This window comes from Phoenix dactylifera, chromosome 16, assembly GCF_009389715.1.
Source record: "Phoenix dactylifera cultivar Barhee BC4 chromosome 16, palm_55x_up_171113_PBpolish2nd_filt_p, whole genome shotgun sequence".
Taxonomy (NCBI): Eukaryota; Viridiplantae; Streptophyta; class Magnoliopsida; order Arecales; family Arecaceae; genus Phoenix; species Phoenix dactylifera.
In genome coordinates, this window is record NC_052407.1 from 9,786,281 (window position 1) to 9,803,487 (window position 17,207).

Consider the following 17,207-nt stretch of genomic DNA (forward strand, 5'->3'; position numbering starts at 1 on the left):
TATTCCTAGACGGAAGATTTCCTTTTTTTATTTGCAAAGGAAATGGGTATATTGCCACAGTTACAGCTGCTCACTTCTTCCATGTCTAAGGCTGGGAAATGGCCCTCCAAGACTCCCTACCTCGGTCGGTTGAACCACATTTGGAGATGGTAACTCAGGATGAGCAGCAATTTGCTAGGTAGGAGGTGCCCAGCCCAAGCATCTCGAGAGGCTCCTCCATCTTGGAATTTGGTTCCCATAACCCAAGAAAATGAGCGCTCAGAGGTTCGGGTGGCCATCGGGTTGGATACCGTTTAGATCGGATGCGACTTAGGTCAAAAATTTTGCCAACTCGAATCCAGCTTGTTTATTAGACATGTAATCTAACTCGTGACCAACGTAACCCATTTATTAAATATGTCGAGTCAGATCGTTTGTAGATTGGGTTGATGAGTCGAATCATAAATTACCACTCTCTAACTAAAGATGTTCATGGGTTAGACTTGGGCATAGAAAACGTCAAATTTTAAATAGGCTCGGCCTGAAGTCCAACTAAAAAGAGAATGTAGTTTAGACCCGAGACCCAACCCATGATTAGCTCTACCTCTAACCCCAGGAAACACAACTCAAATTACATAGCTTCTCTCACTAGAAACGTTCTAGAGAGAAGTCTCATGCAACCATGGTTCTCTTTTTATGTTTGAGAAGATTCACAGACATGGTTCCATAGCACTTGTTGATTAACTAATTGCAGCCTCCAGCTAACGATTTGGAAGGCATATATCAATATGGACCAAAATGCAATTCGGCCCCATTGACCTAGGGATTAGAGCTGGGTTCATGGGTCAGTCCATTAAATATTGTAGTCCAGATCTAGATCTCATTAAAACTAGTCTAAATAATCAGATTCCACTACATTTAGTCATACAATATATATATATTAGAGTGTCAGAGTTATTTTAATGATCCTGATGCAATATGGACCTGATATGAATATGAGAGTTGTGCTAGTTGGGTATACATTGGCAAACTATATGATGCTCCAAGGGAAGGATAGGAACTTAATCCTCTTCCTCATGATGGCAAAAGCAAGATCAAGACCAAAGTGATGTACTCCAATCCCTTAATTAACAATTATTTCTAGAAGAAATCTTCACACTTGACTAGTCTCAAAGGAACTGCGTTGGATTTTCATTGACTAGCCATTCAGCAACTTGGATTTCCTTGGAGAGTTCTTAAGCAACTAATTTTTAATTTAAAGAAATTTTCAACAGAAATTTTAAATTGGCTAAATTTCTCAAACACTTCTGATTTTTGTTTAACAAAATAAGCCTAGGTATATCTAGAGAATTCATCAATAAGGATAACTGCATACCTCAAACTAATTAAAGATGGAGTAGTAATCCTTCAAGTAAGGTTTGAATGTATCAATTGTAGTAGTTGAGAGAATCTTGTTTGTCTTTCTAATTAAAAGGTAGCTTGTGCATCTTTTTCATATTGGCAACTAGTGTATATAGTGCTAGTATTGATCTTCATCCTAGGAAGCTTATTAACCAATGTCCTACTCTGCATATCTTGAAGTCTATCGTAATTCATACGAGCAAGTTTAGCATGCCATAAATCAGTTGTATCATGTTTAAGAGTCCGATCCATATAAGAATTACCTGCAAACATAACATAAAACTTGTTCAGTTTTCTGCCTTGAGTAATAAACTTTCTATAGGCTTTGTCATTAGCATAAATCTCTACAGTATGAGGCCCAAATAGAAGAGAATACCTTTTGAATATAATTTATGAAACGGAAATCAGACTTATCATACCAAGCACATAATAAGCATTATTCACATAAATAAAAAAACTAGTATATGAAGTGAGAGATAAATTATCAATACTTTTGACAAGATAAAATGAATTTTCAGCGGTAGCAATAGCATCAGAACCAGTATAATCATGTAGAGAATCAAATACCTCTTAATGACCAGTAAGATGACTAGAACATCCAAAATCGATAATTTACATGAACAAAAGTAATGTCTGATATATGAGACGAAGTAGAAACACATACATGTTGGCTATTAAAACAACTAGAATCAATAATAGTAGTAATGGGAGTCTAACTATCAGTTTCCTTCTCTCCTCCATGCTGTGAAGTAGAGGATGTAACATTAAAATATTTGACCATCATCCTACAATTTTGAATTTTATGATCTAATTTTTAATATTTATGACAATTCTTCTTGAATTTATAATTTTCTTCTGATTAGAATTTTTGATCTTCTCAAATTCTCCAACTGACCTATTTCCTGAATTTTTAAAATTTTATTCCACTTCTTTTTTTACTACCAGAAAATAAGGTCACTTTTTTTTTCAGGGGATAAAGCAAATCACACATCTAACTATTAAATGCTTCTTGATTAATAAGTATATTTTCTAACTCTCCTAATGTAAGTTGTTTAGGCTATCCAAAAATAGAAAGCATATAAATACTATGCTCCTTATTCAAATATGAGCCAACTGCCTCCGCCATTCATTTTCATCATAATGAGAATTTGGATCAAGCATGCCAAGCTCATCAAACATTTTTTTTTCTTTTAGCAAAATATTGAAAGATTGTAAAATTATTTTATTTGAAAGCACCAATTTTGTTCTCCAAAAATTGAAGCCAAGCCTCATTCAACTTTGAGTGGAGAGCATCAAAAATATTCTATGCTATCTTCGGATCCTCTATATCTTGAATATGCTGATAATTATTTTCATCAATATTGGTTCTGAGAATATACACCAACTTTGATCTTTTATTTTTTCATCGTTTCTGCATTGTTAAAAATTTCTGATGGCATCACCGTATCTGTTACATTCATGATCTTCCATAAATCTTGCTTGACCAAATAAAACCTAATGCAAGCCTTCCAATATGCATGACTGGTGATATTCAATTTTTCGATCCACAACGAGCTATAAACACATGAACCACCAAACCAAACTAGTGGTTGTGATACCATATAGAACGATATGTTATTTGGGATGGATCCGTGGCGGCCTATGACCTAGAGCAAATACCAGAAAGACAAGTAATAGAGAAAAGCTGCTAGAAGAAAAAAAAAAGTAGAAAAAAAAATATTTTATTAGAAGTTGTAAGCCACACAAGAAAGCACTCAGTCTCTCATGCCTCACCAAAGAAGATGCCTTAGGTTCTCTTACTCCCCCGTTTTTTCAACTACACCGTACGCTACTTTCTCTCTTCCTTAAACTCTCACTAAAAGATAAAATTTCACTGCAAAACAAAATTCTACTAGGACTAGGTTTGGATTTGTTGTGCTTAAAGCTCATCGTGGGCTAACACCTAAACACAGAGAAAAGACATGTTGGAGATCGCAATGACTCCAACAATTTGAACTACATAATAAAATGTTTGGTGCATAACAAAAGATCAGATAGAATTATAGCTAACATTATACATATTTAACAGAATCTTTGACAATGAAAATTTGGTACTCATCACATATTGATTATACATATTACTGTTAAAAGAAAAATCTGTTTCTAAAATCTAGCCCTTATGGAAATTATTCTTAATTTAATTGTGTCAAGACTTTGATGTTTGATTTCTATTCAAGTTTCAAGGAGCCCTCAACAAGTTTGCTTCAATGTAAAGGTCCTGAAACCTATAGATGCCGCCCTTATCACTTAGAAACCAACAAAGAATATATTTGAGATTCTTCTCAATTTTTGTATGGTATAAGGCTTCTCAAGAACCCGTGGAGCGAGGCAAAGGTTCAAATAAAACAATTGGTTGGAGACTAGGACTCTTCTAGCGAGGCCCTATGATGATTAGAGATGCAAGATCGAAGATCTACTAGGAAAAGAAGGTATGAAGCCTTCTAGTTATCCCTTAGCCTTAGTTTTGCTTCTAATTCTAAACTTTTCACTTCAAATTAGAGCTGAACATGGGCTAGGTTTGGGCACTGAAAAAATCAAGGCCTAGCCCGAAGCCCGATTAAAGATGAATAGAGTTTACGCCCAAGGCCCGACCGTGATCATGTCAGATCTAGCTTTTGGATATTTTTCAATTCTTTTATTTATAATTTTTACTTCCAGTTTAATCTTGATTGTTTTTAGTTATAATTTTGCTCTTGCTCTGCACCATGTTGCTCATGTGAGCTAAGGTTCCCATAGGGTTCCTTGCCTGAATTAGGCAGGCTCATGTAGAATTGCACAGACATAGCCACATGAAGTGACAGATAAAAAGGACGTCATTACTTCGTTTCATTGTTACTACCTTGGGTGATCTATGGTGATTATCTTCATATGCTAGATTCCTAGATTGCAGGCAGTCATTGGGCAAAAAGGCGACCATGAAGTTTCTTCAATCAGCGGCTTTTAAAATAAAAGTACTGGTTAAGGGTGTTTTTACTCAAAGCAAGAGCTCCTAAGCAAGCAACTAGGAAATTTTTGCTTTGATTTTGAGATTAATGGTGTTGCCTTGGTAGGATACTACCCTAACTCACCAGATTATAATGATAATTTGATTCACCTACCATTGATATATAGAATCATTGCAAGTGTTGGAAAGTAACCTTGTATCTTTTTTTCGGAGAAAATGAGCTAACCCAAAAAGATTCACTAAGAATGAGAGATATACCCTCTTGAGAGAGAGGTACAAAAAGAAATAAAAAAAAAAATCCAACCACCAGTCAAAGCTAAATAGCAACATTGCAAAAACTAACTAAATGGCCGGCCTAGTCTAGTCCAAAATTTAGTAGATTTAGTACTAAAAATAAATAGGACAGGCACGAAGGAAAAAAAGAGGCTGGACTCGGACCTAAAAAAATTAAAAAAATAACTTAATGCGTCTCAACCCCGTTCGACATTATATATATTTTATATGTTATAATAGAATAATATATAGCTCATCTTTTATGAAAAAAAGAAAAACAAAAGGTGAGAATAGAAATTAGGACTTGGCCTATTTCTTATAAGATGTCTCCAGTGATTGCCAACCACGGCCATTGAGATGAAATCAATCAAAGATTGCTGCTAGATTCATGCACGCAACAAATTATATGTCAAGTTCTTAGACCACACTACTTAATGTTGCCTCAGCTGCTACATCGCTGGACTACTAAATTTTGCGAATGCCTATGGACCTTCTAAGTTCTGTCTTCTGTCCGGTGCACAAAAACAGGGAGATCTATTGGATTGTCGCCTATTTGGCAATGCAGGGCCCACCTAAAATTTTCGTAGTTTTGAACACGTGTCAAGACAGGAATGCTACAATCTGCTGTCCTGCCTTCTACCAGTGCAGGTAACTTCGAGTGGGACCCGTCAACAAAAAAAATTAAGGAACCGCACCGCAAATCAAGCCTTTCCAGTTTCGAACCACCACGTTGGGTCTCTTCTTCAGGGTCCACCACGAGGTCTCTGTTAAACTAACACAAATGTCACCCGGCAAGCTTGGATATAAAAAGAGAGGAAAAACCCCATTGCAACATAGCTTTGTATTTGATAAATAATGTTGGGGATTCAGGAAAACAAAATGATACATGTTCTTTAAAAAATTCAGAAAAATTAAAATTAGAAAAGCCAATGAAAAAGGATGTAATAAGAATACCGAAATAAACAAGAGCATAATGATGGATATTATATTGCGCAAGTTCATAAGGTTTCTTAAATTAATCAAGAATCATAAAGTCCATGAAATATCAAATACAATTGGATCCATTTTCTTGCCTCGGTAGTGGAAAGCCAATTAAGAGTTGACTAGCAGGTCAAAGTGCAATGCAAGCCACAAGAAAACATGGCATCGATCCAATTTGATAAATATGCTAAAGCTTTTTGCTAATTATTATTTCTAATTTTAATCTGAACTAGATATTTGTAATTTTAGTCAAAAAGATAATTTTCTGATACCTCGTTAATCAGTGTTTGATAACATACTTAGATGCAACTAAGTTGATAAAGATGTGGAGAGATAGAGCATTTTTCTTGTAACAGTAAAGATGACGAGCCAATTGCGTACATTTTATTTTTGCAGCCTTTCTAGAAAATTAAAAAAAAATACATAAAATGGCTGGATTCTTTTTTTTGAACTATTAAAAAAATTAGCATTTGAGAATAAGATAAAAGTTGGGGGCCCGGGGAGATTCCATTTTGCAACGCCAGTCTCTCCTGTCAACCAGCCTTGCAGGACCTCTTGCACCAATCCCCTGTTTCTTCCAAAAAGCCAAAGCCTCATCTTCTTCTCCTCAAAACTTCTTCCACTGAGAAATCGTTGCCTTCTTTGATCCCAACTGCACCCCTTGCACCAATCATGGCCGCTGCAGACAAATCCGTGGAAACCCAGGTGGCTGGTATTGCTGTGAAGGCGGTCGAGGAGCCTGCCGAGGTCATCAAGGCAGTGATGGTAGAGACAAAAAAGGCTAAAAGGGAGCAACCCAAAGCAGAGGAGGAGGAGGAGAAGGTCAAAGTACCCCAAGAGGCCAAAACTCTGGGTTCATTTATGCAGAAGAATTCTTCCTTCAAGGAGGAGAGCAACTTCCTCTCTGACTTAAAATATAGCGAGAAGAAGGCCTTGATGGAGCTGCGAGGAAAGGTCGAAGAGGCCATCCTCAAGAGAAAGCTCTTCAAGAAGGAGGATAGGCAGGAAAAGCGGCAAGAAGATAAAAAAGAGAGACGTCAACCTGATGGAGAAGGTGAAGAGGATAACTCGGCTGCCAAGGAGAAGGCAGCAGAGGCCATTGACAAAGACATCTCCCTATGGGGAGTGCCACTTCGGCCAAGCAAGTGCCCCGAGAGAAACAATGTAGTCCTCCTAAAGTTTCTCCGAGCTCGAGAATTCAAAGTTAAGGAAGCATTTGAGATGCTCCAGAACACACTCCAGTGGAGGAAGGAATCGGCAGTTGATTCAATCCTCAATGAAGATTCCTTGGGTGCAGATTTTGCAAATGCATGCTACATGGATGGCGTCGATCGCGAGGGACGTCCAGTTTGCTACAATGTGCATGGGGTTTTCCAGGATGAAGATCTCTACATGAAGGCATTTGGGACAGAGGAGAAGAGGGAGCAGTTTGTGAGGTGGAGGGTTCAGCTGATGGAGAAAGGTATTCAGAAGCTAGACTTCAAGCCGGGTTCTATTGCTTCATTTGTCAATATCATTGATCTAAAGAACTCCCCCGGGCCTTCCAAGAAGGAGCTGAGGCTCACAATTAATCAGGCCGTCGAGCTGCTTCAGAACAACTACCCGGAGTTTGTTGCTAAGAATGTTAGTATCGTTCCACCATGCCTCATGTCATCTAAATCATTTATTCAACTTTTCTAATATGTGAAATTAAAATATCTGCTATTGAAATTGAAACTGAGGATGATACTGAATTTTCTGACAAAAGTTTGGAGAAAACCAAGATGATAATCTTCTCTTTGCTTTTATTGGTTAATTTTGATTTGAAATCTGCAGTGTTTTCCACCTGGAAAGTAATTTGTAGTTTACTGTTTCAACAGATAAGCAAAATTTTCAGACAAAATTTTGTAGAAGAATACGATCATGTATCATTGATTACTGATGCTAATTTTAATACTCTCTGAAGAGATTAGCGACACCATTTGATTGTTAATATGTGCCAGTTCTTGCAGTCATGTTTTCATAGCATTTTTCTTGCAGTTGTTGCCACTCTCATCCTTGTAGTTCTGGCGTGTGGCATTATTTGTCACTTTTGTAATCCAGTGATCTGTATGCTTTTTTTACTGCTCTCTCACTAATTCTTTTTCCCGACACTGAATTATCTCAAATACTTAACTACTGTGACGATGATTCCGAAGTGTAGATCTTCATCAACGTCCCCTTCTGGTACTATGCATTCAATGCTCTCCTGTCACCTTTCCTAACCCAAAGAACCAGGAGCAAATTTGTCTCTGCACGCTCGTCAAAGGTTACTGAAACTCTTCTGAAGTAAGTTTTTTCATTTCAGCTACCATCTTCGTTTCAAGTACAAAATATGATGGTAAATTCTTAGCAATCCAGATATTCCTTACAGATATATTCCTGCTGGAAATATCCCTGTATGCTATGGTGGTCTGAAACGCGAGAATGAAACTGAATTTTCCGCCGATGATGGTAGGGTTACAGAGCTCAGAGTTAAAGCTGGTTCCACAGAAAATGTAGAAATTCCTGTGCCAGAGGTAAAACATCAAACCTTCCCCCTTAAGCTAACATCTCTAAACTTAAGCTATTGAGACAAAGTATTTTAGTGCATGATATTCTTCTAAAGATTGGTAAATTTTGAGCTTGATGAGTGCAGGTTGGGACTACCTTCATTTGGGATTTGACTGTTTTGGGCTGGGAGGTTAACTACAAAGAGGAGTTTATACCGACCGATGAAAGGTCATACACCATCATCATTCAAAAGGGTAAGAAAATGGGAGCTCAGGGAGGACCAGTTCGGAACTCGTTTAAGAACAATGAGCCGGGCAAGGTTGTGATATCAATTGAGAATACCACGTTCAAAAAGAAGAAGGTCTTATTTAGGTGCAAGGCAAAGAGTTCTTGAGTCATGACTTGGGGTGAGATTTCAAATTATTGTGTCCGGACAGGTTGGTTTGTCTTGTTTGTGCTTATGATGGTTTGATTGTAACTGTCGATCACATTCTAAAGATTTCTTTTGTATGAACTCATGTTTACTGTACCGTGTGCTGAGTGCCTCCTCCAGGGTGAGGGTGTGCTCAACTTGCTTGAAGTGAAAAAAGATTATGATCCCCAAACTCTATAGCAGCACGGATAAAGTTCAGGTTCATCAATGGACGCCTCGACATTCCGAAGAGTTTCTTTGGACATCCCCAGTGGACATACCTTCTTCTTCTTCGTACTTTTTACCTTCTCGTAATTTAGCAGGATGTACTCACATTAGAGCTATATAAATTGTTGTTTTCACTTATAAAAAAAAAATAAAGGATGCCTCGGAAAGAGTATTGGGCCACATACTTCGTCTCGCCAACTTTGAGGCCTCTCTTATAAAGAAGCAAGCTGAGAGGAAGAAATAGGATAGCTCCAAATGCTAGGATTCTTCAAACCCAACCTGAAAAAGGTGGGCAACTCGTACAAGATGATCCTTGTATACCCATTAATTAAATCTCGAGAAATATGGAAGAGAAAAGCAGCTAAAGGAAAGAACTAACCAGCATAGTTTGAGTAATATCCGTATCTAACAACCCTAATGATGAAGAAACTGTTGCAGTACCGCTTATTATTTTACTCAGTAAATGATACAAGCCACTGACCGACTTCCCTTTTTATCATTATATGGACCATCTTAGAGACTTTCAACAACTATTCTCACTAGTATCCTTATACCCTTGAGAATCCAAAGTATCCAAGAAAATCATGTTCTTTTTCAATTTTGGAACATGCCAAACTTCTAAGGTCCTCACAGTACCATCATAGGTCTCAAATCAAATTGTTCCAATATTAACAACCACAACAGATTTATTATCTTCCAACAGAACCTTTTATTAGTTTGATAGGTAGAAAACAAATCTTCATTAGGAGTCATATGTAAGAAACAATTAAAATCAAGAATCCACCTTCTTCTAGAGCTACTGACACTGACAGACAAAACCTCACTACCTTCTTCTAATATTTGCTTTAGAGTCAAGCTCTCTCTTTTCATTATTTTCTTTTCTCTTTAGACAAAGTCTTTTAAGGTGTCCTTTCTTATGACAGTACAAACAACAGATGTTTCTATGTTTCGACTTTGATTTGGTCTTCCCCATATTGCTAGAACCGCTTTCCCTCCTCCAACCTCTAACAATCAAGCCTTCTCCTTCATTCTCCACATAACTTCCAAATATCTTTTTCTTCAACTCTTTAGATTGTAAGGCATCTTTTATACCACTAATTGAAAGAGATTCTCTACCATACAGTATGGTATCAACTAAATTCTCATAAGAGGATGGTAATGAGCACAACAAAATAAGGGTCTAATCATCAGTTAGAGCACTAAAATTTTTTAAAACCAAGATAGCTTTATTAAATTCATCTATATAATTTTTTACAGGCGTACCTTTTTTCACGCGTAGGTGGTAGAGCCGATGCTTCAAATATAATTTATTTATAAATGACTTGGTCATGTATCTACCCTCCAATTTTAACCATAGTTTAGCAGTTGTCTTATTTTTAACAACTTCTCTAAGCATCTCGTCTGCCAAACATAATTGAATTGTATCGTATGCCTTTGCCAGTAGCTGCTTCTTGTTTCTATTAGATATGCTATCTGATAACTTCTCCTTGCCTTCCAATGCCTTCCACAACCATTATTGCACCAAAAAGGCTCGCATCTTAATCTTCCAAATACTGAAATTGTTTGCGCCATTAAACTTTTCAATTTTGAATTTTGTAGTCATCATTGCGAAATTCTAATCGAAAAGACCAAGGTTTTGATACCACTTATTGCGACAGGCAGATAAACTAACAAAACAAGAAAGAAAAATAGAAAAGAGCAAGAACTCAATATTTATATAGTTCAGACTATTAACCTACGTCTACGGGTAGAGATGATGCAAAAGCTTTACTATAAAAAAAATTAAAGATTACAAAGTACAAGATTTTCGCACAAAATCTAGCCCCAATATACCTAATCTCTAGGATACTCAATTGCTCTCATCCCTTAGGGCTACAAGAGATATATATAATAGAGTAAGTCAATTTAAACTCGAATTAGTATTCCTACAATAATCAGGATAATCCAATATATAAAATAGAATAAATCGACTTAGACTCAAATGAGTGTTCTAAGTCATTTTGGATTCGATCTCTATGACTTGTAAATTCAACAACACACACACACACATATGTATGCATGTATATTTATATATGTGTATATATATGTATATGTGTTGTATATATATACGTATGTATGTGTCTTGTACATTCATCCATCCATCCATCCATGTATGGTACGTATATATGTTATACCCATTATACTGAATGCAAAGATGCAAATGGCATCTAATAATTTTAGTGTAAGGCAAGATTTAGAAAATCTAAGAATGTATATTGCATCCTAATATGCCTTTTTATGAAACCGTTCGAAGATTTATCTGCTATAATGTCTTTAATTTGGCTACAATATAATTTTAATCTAAAGAAATTATAAATTTTACAGTGACATGGTTTTTCAACTGAGTCTATTTAAGATTTATCTTATACTTAACCACTTTAATAACTTGTCTTACCCGATATAAGTCAATTGCAACCTATAACCCATACGATCATATGGAGGCCATGCTTTAATCTGTGAAATTGGTTTTAGATGAGGAACTTCCCACATGGATATTCCATCCCAATCCTCGATCCTCCCTTGGTGAATGCACTTGTTGACATAGTCATCCTATTTGACTAGTCTTCCTTTTGTTGATCCTCCAAGTCTTAGGCCAAAGAGGCAAACATTAAATATCATCGGACTTATCCAGAGATCATCTTCTATTTCTTAGCTACAACTTTTCTAAGAAATGGAATTCCATACAATGGTGACATCATGATATCTAAAAAATTGTCTCAGAGTGCCCCTCTTGCAGTGACCTAGGAAAGGAATACGAAATTGGACTTACCATTAGTTTAATAGTGCTCACGAATTCCCCCATAAGCCTGAAGAAATTATGGCTCAACAATTTATTCATACTTTGTAAAAGAAAAAAAGTCCTTGATGCTGCAAGTAAAACTTTATTAAGAAGCCGACGTAGTGCTAGTTCCTTGAAGACCGCCCTTTTGTTAATCCAAAAACAAGATTATTTATTTATTTATTTTATTAATTAGTTTCTTGGGTATAAGTGGGCTTGCCTAGTGATAAAAAAGCACTTAAGCTACAGATCTCTACTATACCAGATTAGAGGTTAAAGCTATCATTGCTTATTTAAACTTCTTTACTAGAACCCTGTTTTTCACAATATGAAACACATAATTTTAATGCTAGCAACCTCAATTATGATCAGTGCTCACCCCTCGTCCGATGACCGGAATAAAGGAATTAGTGCATGGGTACACTACCATTGAAATGGAAAGAATCTAGAAGAGTTTGATTAAGATTTTTGTAAGAACAATTTTGAAAACATAGTCGAGGACAATCATCTTAAAGTACCATCCAAGGCATTAGTTCAAAAATTGTAAGTATTATACATTAATATGAATTTGTCGAAAATCTGTTTTTTTGAGTGAAATTCTAAATTGTAGTAATGAATTAGTTCAATTGGTGAAGTCATTAGAGGCTGGATATAAGTGAGTTGGACTTGAGTCTCGCTTGCTTTACTTTAAATTTGTTACATCAACACATTAGGTGAGTATGAGAGACCCCTATATTTGCCATGCATATAGTTCATGGATTGCTTTATATTTTTTAATATCATATATAAATGATATTTTAAAAACAGCGTGAAAGTGCTTTTATCAATTTCACATATGACTGAGATTTCGACTCACTCATGCTTCTTCTCATTCGCAAAAATTGACCTAGTTACCCTAAGTAAAATGCATACATGGTAAACTTTAGAAGAGAATTTGTATCCTCATAAAATCTATGAAAGGCCACCATAAGCAAGTGTTGTTTGATTTAGTGCAAATCCACCTGGAAAATGGGATTTTTGCCATTTCTTTTAGTAGGTCCATCTAGAAAAGGCTTCTAGAAACTGATCAACCAATTGGTTTGAACCAAGCAAGCACACCCACAATTTCTATCTGTTGGACATCGTCACCACCAAGGAAATTAACTATAGTCAAATTTGGTGCATGGAAAATATTAGAAGAAGTTAAGGAATTTAGAGACCATCGGATGGACGCAAGGATGCTGGCCTTGACATAAGAGATGGATGGATAATTAGAGGGCCCCTAAGGTTTTTCATTTTTTATGGATCCACATACACATGCAAGTATCTAAAAATGAAATAGTTTTAAGCACAGAAACACGTATTTTCAGCTGGTACTTGCTCAAATAATATCACTCCTTACCACTTGGGCAAAGGATCGGAGGATTCGATCCTGATTGGATTAGGCCCCTCGAAGGTGGGATAGATATAAGGCAGAAAAGGTGGGGATCAGACTCTCTAGACTCTCTTGAAAAAAATAAATTATATAAGCAAGGAAGTTTCAAGATGATTGACTTTATGCATATTAAAATGCAAGCAGATGTAAACACTTGTTTATACATATTTTTTCTGTATAAGTTTTAAACAGACATATTTAGAGACAAAATTGTTGGAAATTTATTGCAAGTAGTCTGGGTTGGGATAAATTTTGGGGGAAAATTAATTTGAGAAAACTATGAAACGGGTGGCATAGTGCTCTAATATTATTTGTCATTTAAATATTTTCGTTTAGAAGAGCTTGGCTCAAGGAAAAAATAAAAAACTAAAATTTTGACAGAACTCGACGTGCATATATACCAGTTTCTTATGTTGCACTTATTTTTGGATTATTCACTAGCATATAATTAGTCAAATATATTACGTTATACTTCTCACAACATTATCATTTTACTATGGGCATCTGCAGCATGTTTCCCAAATCAGGTGGCAGCTGCTTAGCAGCGAAACTGGAAAAAAACGCAGCATTAGACGTGTTAAAAATGCTAAGCCTAGTTAGCATTATCTTTCTTTTCTCTGCCCCTCTCAGTCAAGCCGCCTGTCGTCCCTACTTGAAGTCTTGATTTCTCGGTAGACAATTCCATCGTATCTTTGAACGTTCCAAAGCACGCTGGCTACGTTGGACAAAAACAAGAAAACAGAACGCTTCCTCCTCAGCCTACCCTCCCCCATCGCCCTATATATACTCTTATTGCCCATCCCAGAACCCCACACAAGCCTCAACCAGAGGGCCATCTTCCTGTGTCTCAAAATGGCCTCCTCGACCTCCCTCACTCTCCTCTTCTTCCCCTTCTTCCTCCTCACTCTCTCCCACGCCGCCACCTTCAACGTCGTCAACCAATGTTCCTACACCGTGTGGGCTGCATGGGCAGCCACCGGCAACGTCGGCGGCGGCAAGCAGCTCGACAAAGGCCAGACCTGGACGGTCACTGTTAACGCCGGCACCACTGGTGGCCGAATCTGGCCCCGTACTGGCTGCTCCTTCGATGCCAACGGCAACGGGAAGTGCCAGACCGGCGACTGCGGCAAGCTCGCCTGCACCTCCTACGGCTCCCCACCCAACACCCTCGCGGAATTCGCCCTCAACCAGTACCAGAACCTCGACTTCAACGACATCTCCCTCGTTCAGGGCTTCAACGTGCCCATGGACTTCCGCTCCACCTCGTCAGACTGCAGCATGGATATCCAATGCACCGCCGACGTCGTTGGGAAGTGTCCCAGCGCGCTCAAAGTAACCGGCGGCTGCGATGACCCATGCACCATCTTCAAGACTGCTCAGTACTGCTGCCCGTCCGGCTCCAGCTGCGAGCCAACCACCTATTCCAAGTTCTTTAAGAGCCTGTGCCCGAATGCGTTTAGCTACCCGGATGATTATGTCAACACCAGCTTCACCTGCCCCGGTGGGAGCAACTACCAGGTTACCTTCTGCCCTTGAGGCTTTGAGAGCATGGTGATCCATGCATGACGCTGTTTGGAGTATGTGATAGCTTTGGAATAAGGTGTTTGTAACCAAATTTACGAGCAATTAAACTGGCCTGTGATGCATGCAGCATTATTGGAATTATAGAAATAATTGTTTACTGTTAGTAAATGCACTTCTCCATCTTCAATATCTTATGGATGACTACAAAAATAAGAAAATGGTATAGCAAGTTGCTCTATTCGGCAATACATTTCCCCTCCAGTATGGCACTAGCGTAATATCTGGTAAATGGACCAATTCCAGCGCTCACTGACCCCATCAGTTGCACCATCCCCTTTTGCCCTGTGGAACTTGAGGTATATATTGATTGGAGATAAATACAGTGGTTGCCTTACTAGATGTCTTAATAGATGTCTCTCAAAATTACATGTCCTCTCCCTAGAGTAATTAACAACAATAAAATCAAACAAAGATGAAGACTAAATTTCTCCCAATGTGACTGTTGAACAGCCAACAGGAAGCCAAACTATAAGAAAATTCAGACAGAATTAAGCACTGTTCTTGCAGTATAAGCTAACTCTAAAACTATAAAAAGGAAAGAAGAAGAAAAAGCATCTCAAAGAATGTGACTCCCACATGAATAGAAGAGCAATTAGATTCCCAAAAGAACAGGGCAGCTTTTCACTGTCAAAAACGGCTTCCTTCCTAATCAGGCCTTCCCTTCATTTTCTCCATTTTTTTTTTTTGAGTGCACTGGTCCCACAAGGACTGGACCCGATGTGTCATGCACCCTAGCAATCTTCTCGTCTAGCCCATGGGGAAGGGGCACCACAACTCCTTATTTGGAGTCCATGTGAACAAGCTCTATGCAAAGCTAAAGCCTCTCTCTTAGAATGACTTTCCAACTTTTAGAAAGTTCAACCTGTAATATCCAGGCCCAATACTAACCGGGCCCAATATTTTGAAGCCCAGTTTAAGGGTATTGGGCTAGGTCACTAAATGGACCAACTTGGGCCCGAGGTTGGCAGCCCATTTAAAGGCTGCCCCCTCATACCCCAGGTTGAGGTGATGGGCCCCAGCTGGCCAGTAGGGAAAAGGCTAGCTGTTGGGCCCTCATCCATGCAGAATGGGAGTCCGCGACCTCCAACCTCAAGTTGAAGTAACAAGCCTAGCTGGCCAGAGGGAAAAGGCAGCTGCTGTAGGCTTCCTGAGCAAGGAGGAAGGAGAGGGTGCCACCTCTTCAGAGGTCACCGCCTAAGGGGGTTTATTTAAACTCCCAATTTTTAACCATGGATTACTATACCCTCTTTATCCCTAGCCCCTCTGGAGTACTGTACTAAAGAAGCCGAACCTTTGACTCGAAGAGCTAAAGGAAAGGAACCCTAGAGCCCTAAGGAGAGGAAGGAGGGACTGTGGAAGGGATTACTGCTCGGCTACAGCCAACCAGGAACAGGGTAAGACTTGGTTTACTTAAGTAAATTGGTTTAAACTAAGAAAGAGGAGAGTTCCTCTGTGGAATGTTTCTCCCCTCTGTTTCAACAGTGAAATAAAGGAAAAAAAACTCTAGCACAAAGGAGATGGAAATCGGCCGACAGGTTCCACCCCACGCCAGACCCATGCACAAGGACAGACCGTGGGCCGGCCTAGGCCCAATAACGGAACTGGGCCGATCACAACCAAGGACGGCCCAGGTTCAGCAGCCATCCGGGCCGAGCCCAACTGAGCTTGACCTGTGAGCACGGGCTTGGCTTCCAAGCGCCTAGGGCACAAGGTGCGGCTGCTGGGCTGCCAGCCCTCCGGCCGATGCCCCACCTCTTCCCGGTGAGGAGGTGGTAGCGCCACCAAAGAGGGAGGAGAAGAAGAAAAAGAAAAGAAGAAGGGGAAGAAAGAAGAAAATAGTTAAACAAAAATAAATATATTTTACTTACCCGAACATCGAGGCTTTATCCTCAGACGACGGCTCTACTTCACCATGGTCGGAATAGATAAGGGATTCCCGAAGACTAAGCACACCCCCCCCCCCCCCCCCCCCCCCCCCCCCCCCCCGCCGCCGCCCCTACCGGCACCACTTTGAAGGGGGGTAACCCTTCCTCTTCCGCCGCCGCAACTCTTGGAAGGGGAGGTGGTGGAGGACGACGAGGGAAGAGGAAGGGGATGAAGCAGAAGAAGGCCACAGCTAGTGGAAGGGCTAGGGCTTCGATGGAGGATGAAGGAGGAAGAGAGAGAGAGAGAGACCAAAAGAGAGAGAGGGGAGCGGGAGTGGAAGAGGCGGAAGCCTCTGGAAGGCCGGAGAAGAGCCCTTAAACGGGTCCGGCCTAATTGGTCGGATCCAGGTTTGGGTCTGAACCTGTTAGGCCCAAATAAAAAGAAAGTGGGTTTAGTAAACCCACTTTAAACCTGAACCCGAGCCCAATTAGATTGGGCTAAGTCTGAGCGAACCACAATTAAATAAATCAGGCTAAATCCAAGCCGAATTGAGTCGGGTCTGAACCTAATTAAATGGAGCTGAGTCTGAACAGACCAAATTGAGTAAATTAGATTGAATTCGAACCCAATTGGGTCGGGTCCAAGCCCAATTGAGATGAGTTAGTCTCAGCAGACCTAATTGAGTTCAAATCAGGCCCAATTCAAGCCCAATTCAATTAATTGGAGATCAGATTAGCCACAGGCTGACCCTGACTCA

The 17,207-nt window shown here is 39.2% G+C and overlaps 2 protein-coding genes across 2 annotated transcripts; both read left to right on the forward strand.

Moving 5' to 3' along the window:
* The first annotated feature begins 6,143 nt into the window (after positions 1-6,143).
* LOC103709855 (patellin-4-like) lies at positions 6,144-8,642 on the forward strand. The gene is made up of 4 exons (XM_008795379.4): positions 6,144-7,240; positions 7,800-7,924; positions 8,010-8,154; positions 8,274-8,642. Exons 1-4 carry the CDS (start codon positions 6,290-6,292, stop codon positions 8,520-8,522), a joined length of 1,470 nt encoding a protein of 489 aa, XP_008793601.2. The 5' UTR covers positions 6,144-6,289; the 3' UTR covers positions 8,523-8,642.
* A 5,186-nt stretch (positions 8,643-13,828) lies between these two features.
* LOC103706518 (protein P21-like) lies at positions 13,829-14,687 on the forward strand. The gene has a single exon (XM_008790648.4). The coding sequence runs from the start codon at positions 13,853-13,855 to the stop codon at positions 14,534-14,536; it is 684 nt and encodes a 227-aa protein (XP_008788870.2). The 5' UTR covers positions 13,829-13,852; the 3' UTR covers positions 14,537-14,687.
* Positions 14,688-17,207: the final 2,520 nt, after the last annotated feature.